Source organism: Strongylocentrotus purpuratus, unplaced genomic scaffold (genome assembly GCF_000002235.5).
Source record: "Strongylocentrotus purpuratus isolate Spur 01 unplaced genomic scaffold, Spur_5.0 spur5_scaffold_15, whole genome shotgun sequence".
NCBI lineage: Eukaryota > Metazoa > Echinodermata > Echinoidea > Camarodonta > Strongylocentrotidae > Strongylocentrotus > Strongylocentrotus purpuratus.
The window spans coordinates 34,595,631-34,613,316 of NW_022145600.1; the positions used below are offsets into that span (position 1 = coordinate 34,595,631).

The 17,686-nt window shown below is 36.2% G+C and overlaps 1 protein-coding gene across 1 annotated transcript; it reads left to right on the forward strand.

Moving 5' to 3' along the window:
• The first annotated feature begins 4,469 nt into the window (after positions 1–4,469).
• Positions 4,470–16,150, forward strand: LOC100890297 (pancreatic triacylglycerol lipase). The gene is made up of 6 exons (XM_030986304.1): positions 4,470–4,575; positions 5,514–5,713; positions 8,692–8,784; positions 9,390–9,615; positions 13,111–13,238; positions 14,840–16,150. The coding sequence occupies exons 1-6, from the start codon at positions 4,524–4,526 to the stop codon at positions 15,122–15,124; spliced, it is 984 nt and encodes a 327-aa protein (XP_030842164.1). The 5' UTR covers positions 4,470–4,523; the 3' UTR covers positions 15,125–16,150.
• Positions 16,151–17,686: the final 1,536 nt, after the last annotated feature.

Consider the following 17,686-nt stretch of genomic DNA (forward strand, 5'->3'; position numbering starts at 1 on the left):
CAAAATTTACTGATCTACTGATGGACAAAAATGTTTAACTGTGCGAATGTTATAGATAGTATAACGTATTTAACGTAGAAAGAAAGTTTTGACTCTCAAAACAACCCATTTAATCAAAGCTTACAGAATTATTAACAATTGCTAATGTGGAATTGAGATTGGGATTTTAGTGAATCTATTAAAGATGTTGAACGTTGTAATGTTATTGGGCTTTATACTTCAAAAGGAGAGGACTTCTTGTTATTTTCGTTTCATGTAACTAGAAATGAAACAATGAATCGGTGGAAATACGCACTTTAGAATTTATTGATTGTTATTCTTTCTCAGGAAGCTATTGTTGTGCTGGCATATATTGTTTTGCAACATAATCGAGTTGTCACTTATAAAGTTGTCCTCTCAAATTCCTCATAACAGAAATTTCATAAATTTGCACGAATTTTTCCCGACCTGGGCAGGCTAGCAGAATAGCGAAAAAGTATATGTGACAAAAGAGTGGTTTTTAGTGATTTAATTTATTTCACTTCTATTCTTTGACAAATATAATTACTACATGAATAATCGATAAAATATATCTAACGCTTAGTATGCAAATTCAAATAATGATATTGATTATAAAACAGACGCTGGCGTTCAAGGGATTTGGGAAAAGAATGAATTGGAATAAACAATAACATCAGCTCACATAATGTAAAATAGGATTTTCTTGTGTTCTACTTAGCCTGAACAAAAGAGCAAGTAACAGAGAAATAGGTAGAGAGAGAGAGAGAGAGAGAGAGAGAGTGAGAAAGGGTGAAAGAGCCAGAGAGAAAGGAGAGGGGAGGAGAGAGAGTGAGAGAGGGGAGAAAGAGGAAAGGAGGGATTTTTTTAAAAATAGTGTTCTTTTAAAAAAAAATTATTGGTTAACTTTCCACAACTATACGATTTAATAATGTTATTTCTAATATTGTTTGCATGATTACAATTATTATAAAAAGGGTCACAGCTTTTCTTTAGTGATGCTGTAATGTTTTATTTCCTTCTGTTGTATACATTTAAATGTATCTGAACATCTTGGCAAAATAATATTCCGAACAAGGTCGAAGTTTTTTCTTGATTTGAGATTTTTCTAAAAGTCCTATTCATGTCTAAGTTTAAAGGTAATTGATAAAACACAGGTCATTTGTTTCCCTACCGAAACGCTGGCACTGATGTTTCTTATTTTTTATTGTGACTAAAGAATGAGACTTTATCACACACAAAATGTTACATACTTATTTGTCATTTCATGCCATGTTACCTCCAAACAAATTACTATCCTGTATGCGAATATTTATATCGTATAAGAATTTAAGATTGAAAGATTGAAATGAAAGCTTCGTGTGTAGTCAGTTTGACCAATAAAGAGCAATAGCCTTGCTCGTATGGAATTGTCTCTAATTGCTCAACTCGGAAGCTAAATCTTAATCATCATGATGCTAACCTTAGCCCTAAATCTTAAACCCCAAATGTAACCCGAACTTGACCCAAATCCATAATCACATTAGTACCGCTAACATAAGGTTAGTGATCAACATTGCTTCATTATAAATAGATAAAAGCAATTCATGATGAGATGTCTTCTTAATAGCGAGCATTATAGCAAAAAAGCTTGTATCTCTGATCCTGATAACGAACAAATGACCTCAAATTGAGAAAAGTGTCTAATGATATCCACCAGTACACTCACAATCGTGTATACATAATGGTTCATCATAATTAAACAATAAAAACACCTTGCACAGTCGGACTTTGGACAAGGAACAATTTTCGAATTATTGATTGAAGTGAGTTCTCCATCATGTCAGGTGCCCCCCCACCTAACTGAGTTTTCGGAACAAAATGTCAAATTTGCAAATTTCGAGACCACCCCCCCCCAAAATAAAGTGTCCGCTTACCCCCCCCCCCAAAAAAAAAGTGCCCGCTTACCCCCCCCCCCCCCCCCCCCCCCCGCTAATTCAGCGGCTGGCTGAGTCTTTGCGAAATTTTGGACCCCGATTTAAAAAAAAACCCTTGAAAAAATCTTGCGTACGCCACTGACCAACAGCAACTATATTTTATCACCTGACGAAGTGTTGCAGCGGCGCAAGAAACGTCGTGATCTTTTAGATCTAGCTTGTTGACCATACATTGCGAGACAAACGAATATCACTAGCGATATTATTTTCGAGAAATTCAATTGTACGTGAAAAAATACGAACGTACATGAAGTTCCGTTGGTATTCTTTGGATAGCATTCATATCTTTTAGTCCCAGCCAGAGGTCCGAGGCATGCTGTATTGATATTAATAACAATAATAATAATAGGCAATTTATATAGCGCCGTCTATCTAGATAATTCTATTCCGTGGCGCATTTATTATTACCCCTGCCTAGCTGCCGTTTATAGAGCGCTTCAGCATGTCAAGGAATTAATTCCTGGCAGGTACCCATTTACATCACCTGGGTTGAGTGTGGCAAATGTAGATCAATGTTTTGCCAAAGGACATTAGTGCCGCGGCGGGACTCGAACCGCGGATCTTGTGATCGACAGTCCGCATCGCCAGGCCATTCGCATGCACGTAGTTTGCCAACAAGTATTTCTTTGTTGGTCAAAGCTTTGACCTACATGTAATTTTGAAATCAAACTTTAAAATAAATACAAGAAATCTCTTCCCTTCTCAGTAATAAAAAGTTATAAACTTTCCAAGACTTTGGAGCCCTCTTTCTTTACCAATTCCTTGGAAGTTTTGAGTCTTCTCTATCAAGCCAGGTACGATACATAAATTCATCTTCCATAGTTACTTGGAAGAAAATAAGTGTTTGAATATTTAAATATCCTTCAGCCACTTGCACTAATTAATGTATGGTATGATTATGGATTTAATAGCCACATTAACGAGAGCTAATGACCCTCGGTAACCTGCACCAATTAATCACACTACAGACCATATGCTTGGTTCACAGTGAAAATGGGGTGATAGTCTGCAAGGTCAAGTTGAGGCTATATATTAACCCTCTGATTACCGCATTTAATCATTACAATTGTTTAGCTGCATGGTGTACTTGCCAATGGAATGGAAATACTTAATTTTCTACTATACCGCTAGCATACAATTAATTTGAGCTTATCATCATTGTTATAAAAGAATTACACTTAAGCATTTCTTTTCTTTTATGATTAATTAACAAAAGAGTTTTATAAACATCCAAACTTTTCAAGTCAGAGACAACTTTGTTATTCTGTAAGAGAAATTGATTGATAGCTCAATTAGTCATTATTAAAAACAAACTTATAGGGAAGAAAGATTGTTGGTTAATTTGAAATCTGCAGCAAATATTTATAATAGCGTTTTAATGATGAAATCTTTTCGAAGTCTCATTATAGCCAAAATGTCAGTCAAAACTATAGAATGAAAGTATATTTTATTCAAATCTTGATTTCAAAATACCACCTAAGGGTTAAATCTATTTTATCCACGCGCTGACATGATTTAGTATTATGTGCTTTCATGATTATGTATAAGCAAACAAAAGTGATGTAAAGCACCATCTTACTGTTGATATTGCCTTTGCTTTAATAGACAACTCCAACTGTTTTTTTTGTTGACAATGGACATTCTCTTCTTTTTGTTGTTCTACCTCTTCTCATTCGGTTTTTTTCTACCTCTTCTTCTTCGTTCTTTCTTCTCCTTCCCCTTCCTTTTCTTCTTCTTCTTCTTCTTCTTCTTCTTCTTCTTCTTCTTCTTCTTCTTCTTCTTCTTTTTTTCTTTTCTTTTTTTTTTTCTTCTTCTTCTTCGTTTTCTTTTTCATTTTATTCTCTTTATTCTCCTCCTCCTTCTCCTTCTCTTATTCTTCCTATTCTTATGTCTAAATTATGGCATTTGTGTTTATCTTATTGCTTTTTTTGGTACTAAATCGTTCAAGTTTTATTCTTTAAAAAAATTGAAAGTTTTGACAACTGAAAGTCTTCTTCTCTCTCTCCGTTAAATAGAAGTCAATGGTAGCACAAAACGTAAAGATTGTTGAAAACTAGGAGCTTGAATAATTCAAAACCATTGCCACAGATGCCAGCCTTCCCAGGGCTTATCTTAACTGTTTCCTTATCGTCGACTTCATATTCATTTTCAAATTCCAATATTTATCTAGCGATATACTGCTCAAGGGTCAAACCGCTAACCATATAATCATGTATATTGAAAAACAATCAAATGCTTTTATATCCGAATTATCGTTAAAATGCAAGGTAATTAATTTCCACGTTTAGGAGTTTGTTTGTCTTTCTAAATAACATATCAAATTTAAAACAAACTGCTTATCCTCATTGACAAGTAGTTTACAGGCATGATTATAATCTTTAATTAATCACCCTGGAAACAGCAGTCATCGTCAACTGTTGCCATTGGCTGTTTACATAAGGCTAGATATCACGGTTTTTAATTGTATAAATAGGGGTGATTTGTGATTAAAATCACATTATTGCTACGAGTAGGATCAGGTCATCTAGCATCTATTCATCAGCTACAAAGATGGGGAGCCTTTCATTAGCCGTCGTGTTTCTGGCTGCTGCCATTATTCAAGGTAAGATTCATACTCTATTCATGCTGTGGTGAGGAAATCCACTTTATCAAAGGAGAATCTTAACTAAAAGAAAAATCAGAAAAGCAGAATATTAAGGACTTAAATGAAAATCGGACTAAAATGAGAAAGTTATGAAATTTCTAAAGTTGTAATCGTTTGGGTAATCAGAATTGGCTAAATCAGTAATTTTCATTTGACGTAGTACTGGAGAACTTTCCCATTTATTTCAACACACAAAATAAGACTCACGAAGGTCTTTTCTTTAGAGGACTTATAATACCATAGCATGCTAATCATGACATATTTCTTCTAGTACCCAATAGGAAGAAGGCGCTTGGAAGAAAAACAGAAAATAACGATATTTTTGTACACGACAAACAGGATAGTTGTCCGTGACTTCGTATTAACATTCATTGACCAAATTGAGATTCTCATACATTTAGCAACAACGGTTTGATTGCCCTTTAAGATTGATATAACTACATTTGTAGTTAATCCAGTCCATAATCTAGGTGGAATTCATGAGTATTGCTCTTTAAGACTCTTTAGTGACTTCTCAATAAATATCAAGGGGTTACACCCTTGTACGTTTAATAGAGAGCATGCAATTCCCCCTCTCATCTAGGCGTATGTGTTAAACCACTGTGCTTGTCAGGGTGCTTCAAATATTGTTTACATACATTAGCGCTACTTACTAAATAAGTATAGGCCTAATAATCGAGAGTCTCATCGTAGGAACTTGTATTTTGTATTTGTGTTGGATTCATTAGGAAAACTTCATACGCATGGTGGGTAAATATATATTTTTTACAAAAGCAAAGTATAATGACAAAATTAAATTAAATCTTGTAGATTTTGAAAGATCAGTCTTGTATGAAAGTGTATTCACGATCGTCACTTCGACAGAGTCATGACGATTCTTTGTATTTTTTTCCCAGGGTGTCAAGCTGAGTCCGTACAGTACGATGACCTTGACCGGTTATACTACGGCAGTGGTTCTCCGGCATGTCATCATCTTAAACCAGAGAGCCCAAGTGCCATCGTTATTAGATACTGGCTCTATACAAAACAAAACAAGAACAGTGCACAGGAACTGAAGAGAAAAGACTCTAGTTCCATCACGAAATCCAACTTTCAGGTATGTTTGTTACCATCATACATCATTGCGATATTAATCTTTTACTTTATCTTCTCTATTTTCTCTCTACATCTCACTCTCTCTATCTACGATCTTTTATTTCCTCTCTATTTTCTCTGTACATCTCACTCTCTCTATCTACGATCTTTTATTTCCTCTCTACCTATCTCTCTCTATCTTCTTTTGTTTCAAGTCAATATCTCTGTCTTACGGAGCCCGGGAAGGGACATGTGAAAAATAGTTTTTATCTCATTAAAACGAGATAATATCTCATTTTAATAAGATAATTTTCTCATTAAAACGACATATTTATCTCATTAAAACGAGATAATTCTAAATTGGCGAATTTGTAGGCCTATACCAAGCTATATAGCTGATAGCTACGACTTCGATTTTGCACATCCACATGGTCATATGGCTTTGACGTATATACGTGTGGAAAGGTAAGTGCTATGTCAGTATGTGATCCTTTTGCTGCCGATTAAAACACTAAGCTTTATCATTAAGACCTTTTCACTGGCTGAATTTGTCTCAATCAAATGTACTTGAGTCTTGACAGTTGACATCAGGCGCGTAGCCAGGGAGCGGTCGCCCCCACCCCCCCCCCCAACGCCGGCCATAAAGAGAGAGAGAGAGAGAGAGAGAGAGAGAGAGAGAGAGAGAGAGAAGAGAAAAAAGTAAGAGGACGTAGGAAGAAAAAGGAGCAGATAAAGAAACGTTTTTGAAAATTCAGACATTATTAAGAGTTGAGAACGGTACAACGAATAGTCTCCTTTCTCTAATAATTTAATGAAACGTCAAAGCTCCGCGCTTCGCGCGTGAGGGGAAACTGAATTCAAACAGGGATTAAGAATAGAGAACGGTACAATGAACTATGCATTTTTTTCTCTAATAATTTAATGAAACGTCGAAGCTTCCGCGGTTCGATCGCGCGGGAGGGGGAACTTAATTCAAACAAGGATTAAGAGTGCGCCTTTGATACACACCCACTCCGGGGTCGGAGGGACCGCATGCGTGCTCCCAAAATGTCCGGAAAAGGGGTACTTTTCATGCACCAAAGTCCGGCTCGTAATACACAAAAATCCGGCCCGTATTGACTTTACACACCGGATTTAGGGGGTGTTTTCAAAAGGAGGGAACATGCATACGCGTACCCTAAATAACACTGAGTGGGGGGGGGGGGGGATACATCCAACTAGAGTAGTATCAGACTTTATAATAAGTGTGTCAACCGTCAAGACTCAATCACATTTGATTGAGACAAATTCAGGCAGTGCAAAGGTCTGATTATCATTAATAAAGCTTAGTATTTTAATCGGCAGCAAAACGATCACATTGCTCTTATCAGCGCCATGACCAAAATAATGTGCAAAGTCGAAGTCGTAGCTAGTTATAGCTGCTTGGTATGATACGCGTACGGTGCACAAATTCGCCAATTAGTTTTAATGAGATAATTATTTCATTATAATGAGATATATGTCGTTTTAATGAGATATTTATCTTATTTTAATGAGATAAAAAATATTTTTCCCATGTCCCTTCCCGGGCTCCGTACTGTCTTCTCTATTTTCTCTCTATATCCCCCTCTCTATATTCAATCTTCTCTACGTCTCTCTCTTACTGTAACTTCTTTATTTCCTCTCGACACCCCCCCCCCCTCCACCATCCCTACCTACGAGCTTCTTTTATTACCCCCCCCCTCTCTCTCTCTCTATATATATATTTATATATGTACAATTATATGCAATTTGAATACAGTATTATTTAACAGGGGAATTGAATAGCCCATTGCTAATTAAACGTGCATAAATTTGAATATATATTGAAAATATTCAAACACAGTATACCTCCGTCGCACCAACGAGACAAACACGAGACCGAAAACTTACCGAACTAAATTACATTACCCCGAATGGCTACGAATCAGTCAGTTTGGTGTCGGCCGTGACCGAGGTATCTATGGAACATGACACAATCTTAGAATTCTGCTCGACTTTGAGCGATGTGATGAAATATAAACATGTTGTTTCGATGCTTGATGTTTTAAATAGATTGAACCGTTAGAGCTCCCTCTATGTCAGGGCAGTCAACTCTACCTTCTCCATGTTCTTTAATCCTATCCCAGAAATTACTAGAGAGTAGCCTGCAAATCAAATCCATTTCAACTTTCCTAATATTTTCCCCTTACGGATTCATAGGAAAAAATTGTAGAAATTATACACTTTGGTGTACTTAAAAAACAAACAAACAACATTTTGACGTCACCCAATCATGCCCTGTTAATTACCAATCTCGTCCACCCAACGTTGATATACATGCAATTTAAACATTAATGAAAATTACTTACTACATTCCAGAGGTCGAATACCCATTAATTTGTTTGAACCTTATCCGATTCATGCTCATTTATGTTCCTTGTCCCTTTAAACTATTATTCATGCAGTATATGCTCTTTATTTTGTCATATTTAACGAATGCCGTTTGGCATGAAACTTTACATTTTATTTGGTATTTTGTACATAACTATAGTGAGTTTCATTGAACTTGGATAATGAATATTGGATCTGAACTATTGAATTTGGAAACTTGAATCTTGGATCTGGGCTCTTGGATCTTGGACCTTGGACCTTCAATCTTGGATCCTGGATCTTGAATCTTGGATTTTGAGTGTTGGATCTTAGATCTTGGTTCTTTGCTCTTGGTTCTTGGATATTGAATTTTAGATTTTGGGTCTTGGATCTTGATTCTTGGACCTTGAATCTTAAAATTCTTGAGTTCCATGATCGCAAAGACCAACCTTAAGTCTTGTGCGTCACCTCGTGAAATGAGTGAACTTTACAATCACATATTACGTCATCTTTATATTGAATCTGTAGGCGATACGATATGATATTATAGGTTCACATGAGGTGATTTCTTGAAAGTCTGTGCGATCAATTTGAGTATGATTAATTTTTCTTTTAATTCGAATTTTCCAGTCTAGTCGCGACACCAAGTTCATCATCCATGGCTACTCGAGCAACTACAAGAGATCTTGGGCTCAATCGATGAAGAACGCCCTCGTTGATAAGGTAATATCATACTCACATCAACAAAACAGATCGACCAAACATGTACATTACCATTTACGACCAAAATTCGGTCTGGTTGGAGCCGGTGTGGATTCAGTTTGGCGGTGTGACTGACATATAATTCCCTTTAAAAAAGAGAGAATTCGGTTCTTAAAAAAATTGGCAAGGTGTATTAAAGACGGGTTGGTTGAATGACACTTGCTCCGGTAACCATTTCTCCGCGGTCAATTCCTATACTAACTTCAGACAGTTTTCGTCATTAACCGAAATCCAAACTTCAACCATGAACCAAACACTTTACCTAACTTATTCGTAATCGTAAACCTAATCTAAAACCTTATTGCAATAACAGCCAACCATTATCTAGTTCGACAGAATCCCTATATAGATATGCCTCTGCATTTCTAAATGCTGTGATGCTAGGAAATTTATCATTTGCGAAATAACCCAAAACAACAGAGAATTATTGCTATAGATATCCCCCTTTTTCTGTTTCTTTTATTGTTTAATTTATTGTTTGCTTGTTTTTTATGAATACATTCTTTGTTTCTTTCTTTTCTAATATGCCAATTTGCCAGTCGTTCTTTTCTTTCTCTCTGTCTTAGAACACGAATGTGATAATGGTTGACTGGGAAGAAGGAGCAGGTCGTTACAATTACGCTCAGAGTAGAGCTAATACTCGGGTAGTAGGTCTAGATATCGGTAAACTCATCGGCGTGCTGAAAAGCAAGGGAGCGTCTTATGGCAGCATGCACATGATCGGCCATAGTCTGGGGGCCCATACTGCCGGTTACGCTGGCGAGTCCGTGTCTGGCATTGGACGACTAACTGGTAAGTTGTCTAAATTCGCGCGATGATTAATCAATAGTTTATACACTGTTTATACACTGTTGCCCACACAAAGAGAAACGTATAGGTGTAAATTGACTCCCTATAGGGAGTAACTGCTTGTCACATAAGTGACACCCCTCAGGGAGTAAATTTACTCCCCAATGTAGGGAGTAATTTTGTGTAAGGTGTAAATTTGCACCCCAAGGTTATGATTGTACTCCCTTTAAGGAGTGAAATTTGCACCCAATGGTGCTCATTTAACACCTTCGGGGTCCATTTTCATGAAAATTGGGTTCAAATTTACACGAATAAATCATATTGTCATAATCATTTCATGAATAGAGGTTGACAAAAATGCATATCAACTTTATAGGCAACAGTGGATTGTTGTTCCACGGGCTGGTGTTTAAAACTATATTGTCCCCGTGGTCATGTAGACACAAGTACGAGGTTAATTATGTTTTCCCAACTCGACATTATATTGTCCATATAGGGTCAAAATATAGAATGATTACTTCGTAATGGGCAAAATATTAACCGAATGGGGGAAGAAAAAACAGAATTCTAAGAGTGTAATATCATTTTCTTATGATGGGTTGATTATCAATGTTGAAACTAATTATGTTATTATTATTATTATTATTATTATCATTATTATCATTATCTTTCTTATTATTATACCAACGGAAACAGACAAACTAAAGCTTTTCGTCTTACCCTCATCAGATTAAATCCGAATTTGATTACTCCAATGAGGGTGAGATGAAAGCTTTAGTATGTCTGTTTTCATTGCTATTTTTCGATTCTGCTGTACCGATCATCCCATTATTATCCTCAATCATCTCATGAAGCGGGTATCGATTGTGCCTTGTGACTATTAGTTGTTTAATCGACTAAAGAGCTATAGAGCCAGTAAGTAATAGTCTGATTTTCAGACCATTGTACCGAATGGTCGTACGTTTTATGCTGCGCAAAGATTCAATCAGTTTAACTTTGGCTATTACAAGAAGTGGGTTATTGATGTAGACAAATGCTCATGTACCCTTTAGCTCATTTTATGTATGTTATTACCAATGAAGAAAAAAGCCAGTCACTCAATAGTGTCTGACAGTGGAGTTTAGCAAGTAAATAATTCAATGCAATTTGCCACGCCCCAACATAACCAAATCGTCTACGTGGGCATGCATTGAACCATAATGTATGGCCCTACAGAGGAATTTTTCCTGTTGGAGACCGGGGGAAAATGCAATGAATTATTGATAAGTTACTGCATTTTCTTTGTTTGTTATTTTATTTTTTGGGGCGGTGACGTACCCTAGCCCCCGCTGCGTACATTCATGATTCAGTGGCTAAGCAATGGCCTCGTTACTGTGAGGCCCCATAATAAAAACCGTGTCGATCAGCTATATTAGTGCCCTTTTGTGAGGCATTAATCCTCATTACTGTCAGTTATTACTTAAGGGCGTAGGTCACCTAGTTGGTTAGAATAGGGACTTTTAGATTGAGTGGACGAGAACACGACGAACGCCGACTGATCATGCGTGTCAACGTACTCAACTGCCCATGTTGACTACAATTAGAAATCTTTTAGATTGCACTCGACGATATACATGCATGCAGGAAGTAACACTATGAACATGACGGACAAAGAAAGAGGCCACAATATACAGTTCCTCATTTTACCCTCAACAATAGGCCATTTTCGTAATGTAACCAAATTTAGGGCATAAGTCTAATAGTATTATAGTAAGAATAATAGTATTTCAATAGTCAGAATGCAAACTGCATATATTAAATGTCGCTAGGTATAGGTCAAGCCATAATGTTTGTCCTACCTGGCAACAATTAATGTATGAAGTTCGGATTCCGTCTATAGGAATTACGATTATTCTTATCAGGTGAATGAAATCTTTTGTATTGAGGCACTTCACAAAGACTTATGTATTAAATTCGATTACATTACGAAAATGGCCTATTGCTGTGGTAGAACATCCTTCAATGCAAATATGTAAACATGTGTAGAACAGGTGAATATGCATGTGACACCTGTTCTACACATTTTTACATAATAGCAGGGAAGGGATGTTCTTTTGTCTACCTGAGGAACTGTATATTTTAAGCGCACGCGGCATATACGAGTACTGTACTAGATTTAGGAAAATCAAGGTTGACGCATTCTCGATCGCCGACTGAGACGACGTGACGCATGCGCAGTGCCTTAAAATGACGTCACACGTTGCAGTCAAAGCTGTCGACGTGCAAATCTAAAAGTCCCTTATAGTAGCACATACACAGGCTTTAGCAGTCACGCAAAACAAACACTCGCAAATGATTATTCAATACAATCTGAGAATGTATACTATCATTTAGATCTATTACGAATAAATCATTGTCAAAATCATTCAATAACTTGGGGTCAAAATAATTATTCCACCTTTATGACCAACAGTGTACGACATAGTCATAATTATTGCATTATTCTACCGAATTTGATGTTGGCTGCTAAAGGATGAAGAATCAAGGTGTAAAAAAGGATGATTGATATTGTAAAGAAAATGGAAGCTTGTAGGGATAGATCTGAACCTAATATTCATCAACAATAGAGAAAAATTAGAACTATGTCTCAGTTTAAGAAACTAATTGATTAGCGTAATAATCATTAGCTAATGATACAGATATGGATAATGCATTTGAAGTTAAGAATTATGAGAACTTATTGTAATAGTGATAATGATTATGTAAATTGTTCATACAACGCATGATGCACTGTGTGCATCATGGTGAATATAGGAATGGGAAACATGATATTTTGATAATTACGACTGCTATTTACTACTATTATAATTACAATTAATACTACTATTACTATCACCATACTTATAATTATTACCTTTATTATTACTTTTACTATTACATCTACTATCATATCAATATCTGTTTTACTACTATTATTAATAGTAATTTATATTACTAGTAATTACTATTACTAGTAATTATTATATACCTCACTTAAGAAATCCAGCCTTCTGATTGGTCGAAATTGCATTCATAAACTTTAACTATTCCTGTATTAATGACTGCTTTGAGAGAAATAGTTGTTTTTATACGCTCAAGGGAAGGGTATAATTGTGCTATCGCCCGAGGCGTGCCGAGGGCAATAGCCCAATTGTAACCTTCCCGAGAGCGTATAAAAACAACTATTTCTCTCAAAGCAGTCATTAATACTATACTATTACTAGTAATATTACTAGTAATTACTATTACTTGTAATTATTATTACTTGTAATTACTATTAATAGTAATTTCTGCTACTAGTAATTGCTACTACTAGTCATTATTATTAATAATAATATAATTATTTGTGTTGCTCCTACTATAAATATTGCTATTAATATTGCTATTGCTATATACTAATACATATGGCGAAGAGTGTACCATTGTTTATTCAATATTATTAACATTGTTTGTCTTTTTGTTTAATTTATGTGTACATAGGATTGGATCCAGCAGGACCCGAGTTTACTGGATATGGCAGCGTGTGTACCATCGATAAATCAGATGCAACCTTTGTCGATATCATACACACCGATGGAGAGTTTACAGGAGCTGGACTTCTTGATCAGGTACGAGGGGCGTTCAATATGTTCAAGCCCAAGTATCAAGGAGATTGTATTTAATTATGTAATTATGTCTTATTAATATTTCATCTTTCCATTACATGTGACAAGATAATAATAATGACAATATTTCTGCTTATATAGAGCTTAAAACATCGGTAATGTCCGAGTTTCTAAGCGCTTTACAGATATTGTATTACCCCGGTCATCGGATTCTGGCTTTCCCGCACACAATGTATGTATCTAGGGAGCATTCCAGCAAGAGCTACTAGGCTCAAATTGCTACGCATACTACATTGTCGTTCGCATTTTACCTGGTACCCATTTAACACCTGGGTGGAGAGTGGCAAATGTAGATCAATGTCTCGCGCAATGGCGGGACTCGAACCGCGGAACTTGTGATCGACAGTCCGGTGACGTATCCACTCGACCATGACACCTCCACAAGATGACTGCAATTTGCTGAACAACATCCATTGACATAGTGATTTTTTTTAAAGCCCCATGTACTTCATTTTGAACGGCTGCTGTAATACCTAAGAAGTGTTGCTGCTAAACTTAAATCTTGACATAAGTCTAGGAGAGCAGCGCCTTGTAACCTTTGGAAAAGGCGCTATATAAATCCAATTATTATTATTATTATTATTAATTACGTCACCTGTTCCTTCAAAGTGGGGCTATATTGACCACCCAACGTAAAATACAAAATGCGTAGCCACGTGGGGGCGAGGTGATATGTGCCCCCATCGAATGACGCAATAAGCGAAAAAAAAAAAAAACAAGCAAACACGGAAATATGAAAAGGTGAGAGGGGAAAGGAAAGTGAAAAAGAAGATCTGACAGCCACCCCCCCCCCCCCCACACACACACAACTAGATAAGGAGCGGTATTTATAAAACCTAATAATAATTCATGAACTTGTTATAATACTAATTCTGTGTTGATCACCAACCTAATTTTAGTAGAACGTATGTGAATTTGGGTAAAGGTTCAGGTTATATAGGGTTTTTTTGGATTACGGGTTAATGTTGGCATTATGACTAAGTGTGAGCATCCGAACAACCAATGAAACGGAAATTCGATTCGAGCAACGTGATTTCCCTTGTTCAGATCATCATTTAAATATTTACTTGCCATCCTACGCTATAAATATTCGCGTGCCATCACCCCCTTCCCATTACACCAATATACCTTCAGTGAATGGACCCATGTAACTCAGAGACATGTTAGTTGATTAGTCCGTGAGTTACGCGACCGATAAACACAACGAACTCGAAAAATATATTTACTAAAAGCCCAGTTTATTCATTGTATTTCAAAATGCAAATTTAACTCGAATCAAATAAAAGTTCAAATGAGATGAAATTAAAATCAAATATAATCAAATCAAGTAAAAGAAAAAATAATTAAAAAAAAAAATCTGATCTAATCGAGTCCAATCCTATCCAATCTAATAAATTCAAATCAAATGAAAACGAATCAAATCAAGAATAAAGAAATGAATTGAATAAAATCAAGTCCAATTAGTTCAACTCAAAATGATTGGAATGAAATCGAATCAAAACACCACAAATAAAATCGAATATTTCATTTCTTTAACGTTGCAGCTAGGACACCAGGATTTCTACCCAAACGGAGGAGAATCCCAGCCAGGATGTGAGGGTACAAGCGTTGCGGAAGGCTGTGATCACTCGAGGGCATATTATTTCTTTACAGAGAGTATATATTCTAGTTGTAACTTCTCACCTACCAAGAAATGTACTAATTGGAGCAGCTACCCCAACTGCAACAATTGTGGCACCTGTCCGGAGATGGGTTACGGTGCCTTGAAGAGTAAGGGCCAAGGAGCCTACTATCTCACGACAAATAACAAATCTCCATACTGCAAATAAAGAAGGTGCATGAGCTTAACATCACCAAACAAACAAAAAATATTATCTTACTGCAAATATAAAATATCTATTCTGTTAGTAAATCCGGAATGAGAGGTCCAGAGCGTTGCAATGCATTGAAGAAGAGAGAAAGCGCACCGACACAATTTGGGAATAATATACTACTACTAATAAATTCACGATAGAAGTGTGTACAACCATTGAAACCTCCTTCAGCGTATGGGAAGCAGGCCAATGAAAATAAGACTAAATAGTACAAATAGAAGAGATTATATCACATGTTACATATCTTTGAAAGTAAAATAAATTATCAGAATATAGAAATATGCGCACACTTTAAGGGTTTTGATCACTTTTGATAGGCCATTTTAAAAGTCACATATCAACCAATGAGGGACTTTTAAATATAACAAATCAAACAGACAAAGAGTTCAATTTCAGAATTAAAAATAATAGTAATATTGATAATAATGATAATAATAATTATAGTTATAGTTATAATAACAATAATAGTAACAAATAATGATAATGATAACAATACTTAAAATTGCTCATGTTGCATTAAACACTAAATTGGTTAGTACACACAACATAAGAAAATAATGAAAACCTATAGCTTTGTGGAAAACTGGAGTTATTGACAAACAGACAATGGGTTGTCGCTGTTTTAGGGCAGATCTGAGTTAAAGAACTTATCCGTCACAAAAGCAAGCATCGAAACTTTGTGTTGCCCGCAAAATTTAAAAAGAAATCTGTAGTTAGTGGATGATTCACAATATCAGAAACCAGAGCCATTTAAAATTGGCGCATATATTGTACATTTGTTTTTGTTTTCGTCTAGCTTTTTAATTTCATTTTTGTGATGAAGTTAAAAACTTTTCTCGGTTATTTCATCTAATTGCCTTTTCCTTTGATTTGCTTTGATGTTTAAAGTAGTTTGTTTAGAAAGATTTGAATTCATTTGAATAATTTTAATTGACGCTAATAAAAACAAATATGGTGCACATTCTATTATGTCTCTGTTAATATCATGTTAAAAGTTGTCGTTTTTTCAGTATATGCTAATTGTTTGTAAATGAAAGTTGCTATTGGAAATGTTTTGTTGTATGCAATTTGTTGTTTATTTGTTGTTAGGAATTCCATCCATTGCCGTATCCAAATTCTTTGCGCTGTGATGTTTTATTTTCCAACCAGCCTTGACCTCTTGATGGGATGTCATCTCGGTTCGTGACAATCTCACCAAAATGTTGTGGCTTGGCTCAGTTTCTTTTGGTTCAAAGCCCTTACAAGTATACCATATGCGTGTGTAAAAAGAGCTAAAACTTTCGTACACACTGCATCCAGTTTCCTTGCACAACCATTTTGCGTTTGACGCCAGAAAAAAGTTTAAAATCCTTAAATTTGCAACTCCTGGAGAGGTTCAAAGTCATTATTTTGGATACAAGTTTGCAACCATTAATTTTTTTTCCCCACATATAGATTTTGTTTATAGAAATATCAAATTCACTGGAACAATATATGAATGAAATAAAAATGTAATTGTTACATATTTGTCATATAAAGGCTAATGCACACACAGTCACAAAAACAACTATTTTACAGATGGAAGGTAGGTCTGCCTATAAACGTGATCGAGTATTTGCTTCAGTGACAATTTCCCCGGGGCTTTGTGTCGTTACCAATGATAAAAAGTAATTAAACAAAAATAGTTTGGGTTTCAATATGGTTTAGGGGTAAATAAAGACATAGGTTGCAGAGATAGGGGTAGGGTTCTGGTAATTTGGTTCCGGTTTTAGGTTAGGGAACCTGTCATAAGGTAAATATTGAACATGAAGCCAAATGTGTCGCACGAGCTTTGTGTCACACAACGCTCTCATAACTTTATTTGTCGGTCACACATTTTGGTATATTATCGGTATATTGGGGGGTCGGGGGGGGGGGGGGGGGGACTGAATTCAGACAAGGATTTACAGTCGAGAACGGTACAGCAAATCGTCTTCTTTTTATAATAATTTAATGAAACGCCAAAGCTTTCGCGCTTTGCGCGGGAGGGGCGGGAAAATTCATACAGACAAGGGTTAACAGTCGAAACGGTACAATAAATCGTCTTCTTTTCCTAATAATTTAAGGAAACGTCTAAGCTTCCGCGCTTCGCGCGGTAGGCCTATCACCCAACACCCCCTAATGAGCGCGCTTCGCGCACTCTTTGAGTGATTCGCCTGCTCACTACCGCCCCTCCCTAAAATGAGATCCTAGCTCCGCGCCTGCATTAAAATACATGTATATAGCTATTATGCTGACTAAATTGACGAAATAATTCGTATATTTATGTCGTCGAGGAAAATGACCATTTGCGCATACGCAAGTACTATATAGATAGTCCGTAGGAAAAACAATTTAGCCTTCGGCCCCGGGTATATAGGGTTAAATTTGTAAATATTGGGACATTTAATTTTGTCGGTAATTGGGGGCTTGTTTTGTCGGTAATCGTTGGCCTCTACACCCCCCCCCCCACTAAAAAAGGTCTAGCGACGCCCCTAATGGGACTCAAAATAAAGAGTT

What these genes read in the sequence shown, in the direction of transcription:
- LOC100890297 (XM_030986304.1), top strand. Translation starts at nt 4,524, where the DNA reads ATGGGGAGCCTTTCATTAGCCGTCGTGTTTCTGGCTGCTGCCATTATT. An exon ending in GGCTGCTGCCATTATTCAAG is followed by an intron (nt 4,576 to 5,513) that starts GTAAGATTCATA and finishes TTTTTTTCCCAG; the next exon opens with GGTGTCAAGCTGAGTCCGTA. An exon ending in TGGCATTGGACGACTAACTG is followed by an intron (nt 9,616 to 13,110) that starts GTAAGTTGTCTA and finishes ATGTGTACATAG; the next exon opens with GATTGGATCCAGCAGGACCC.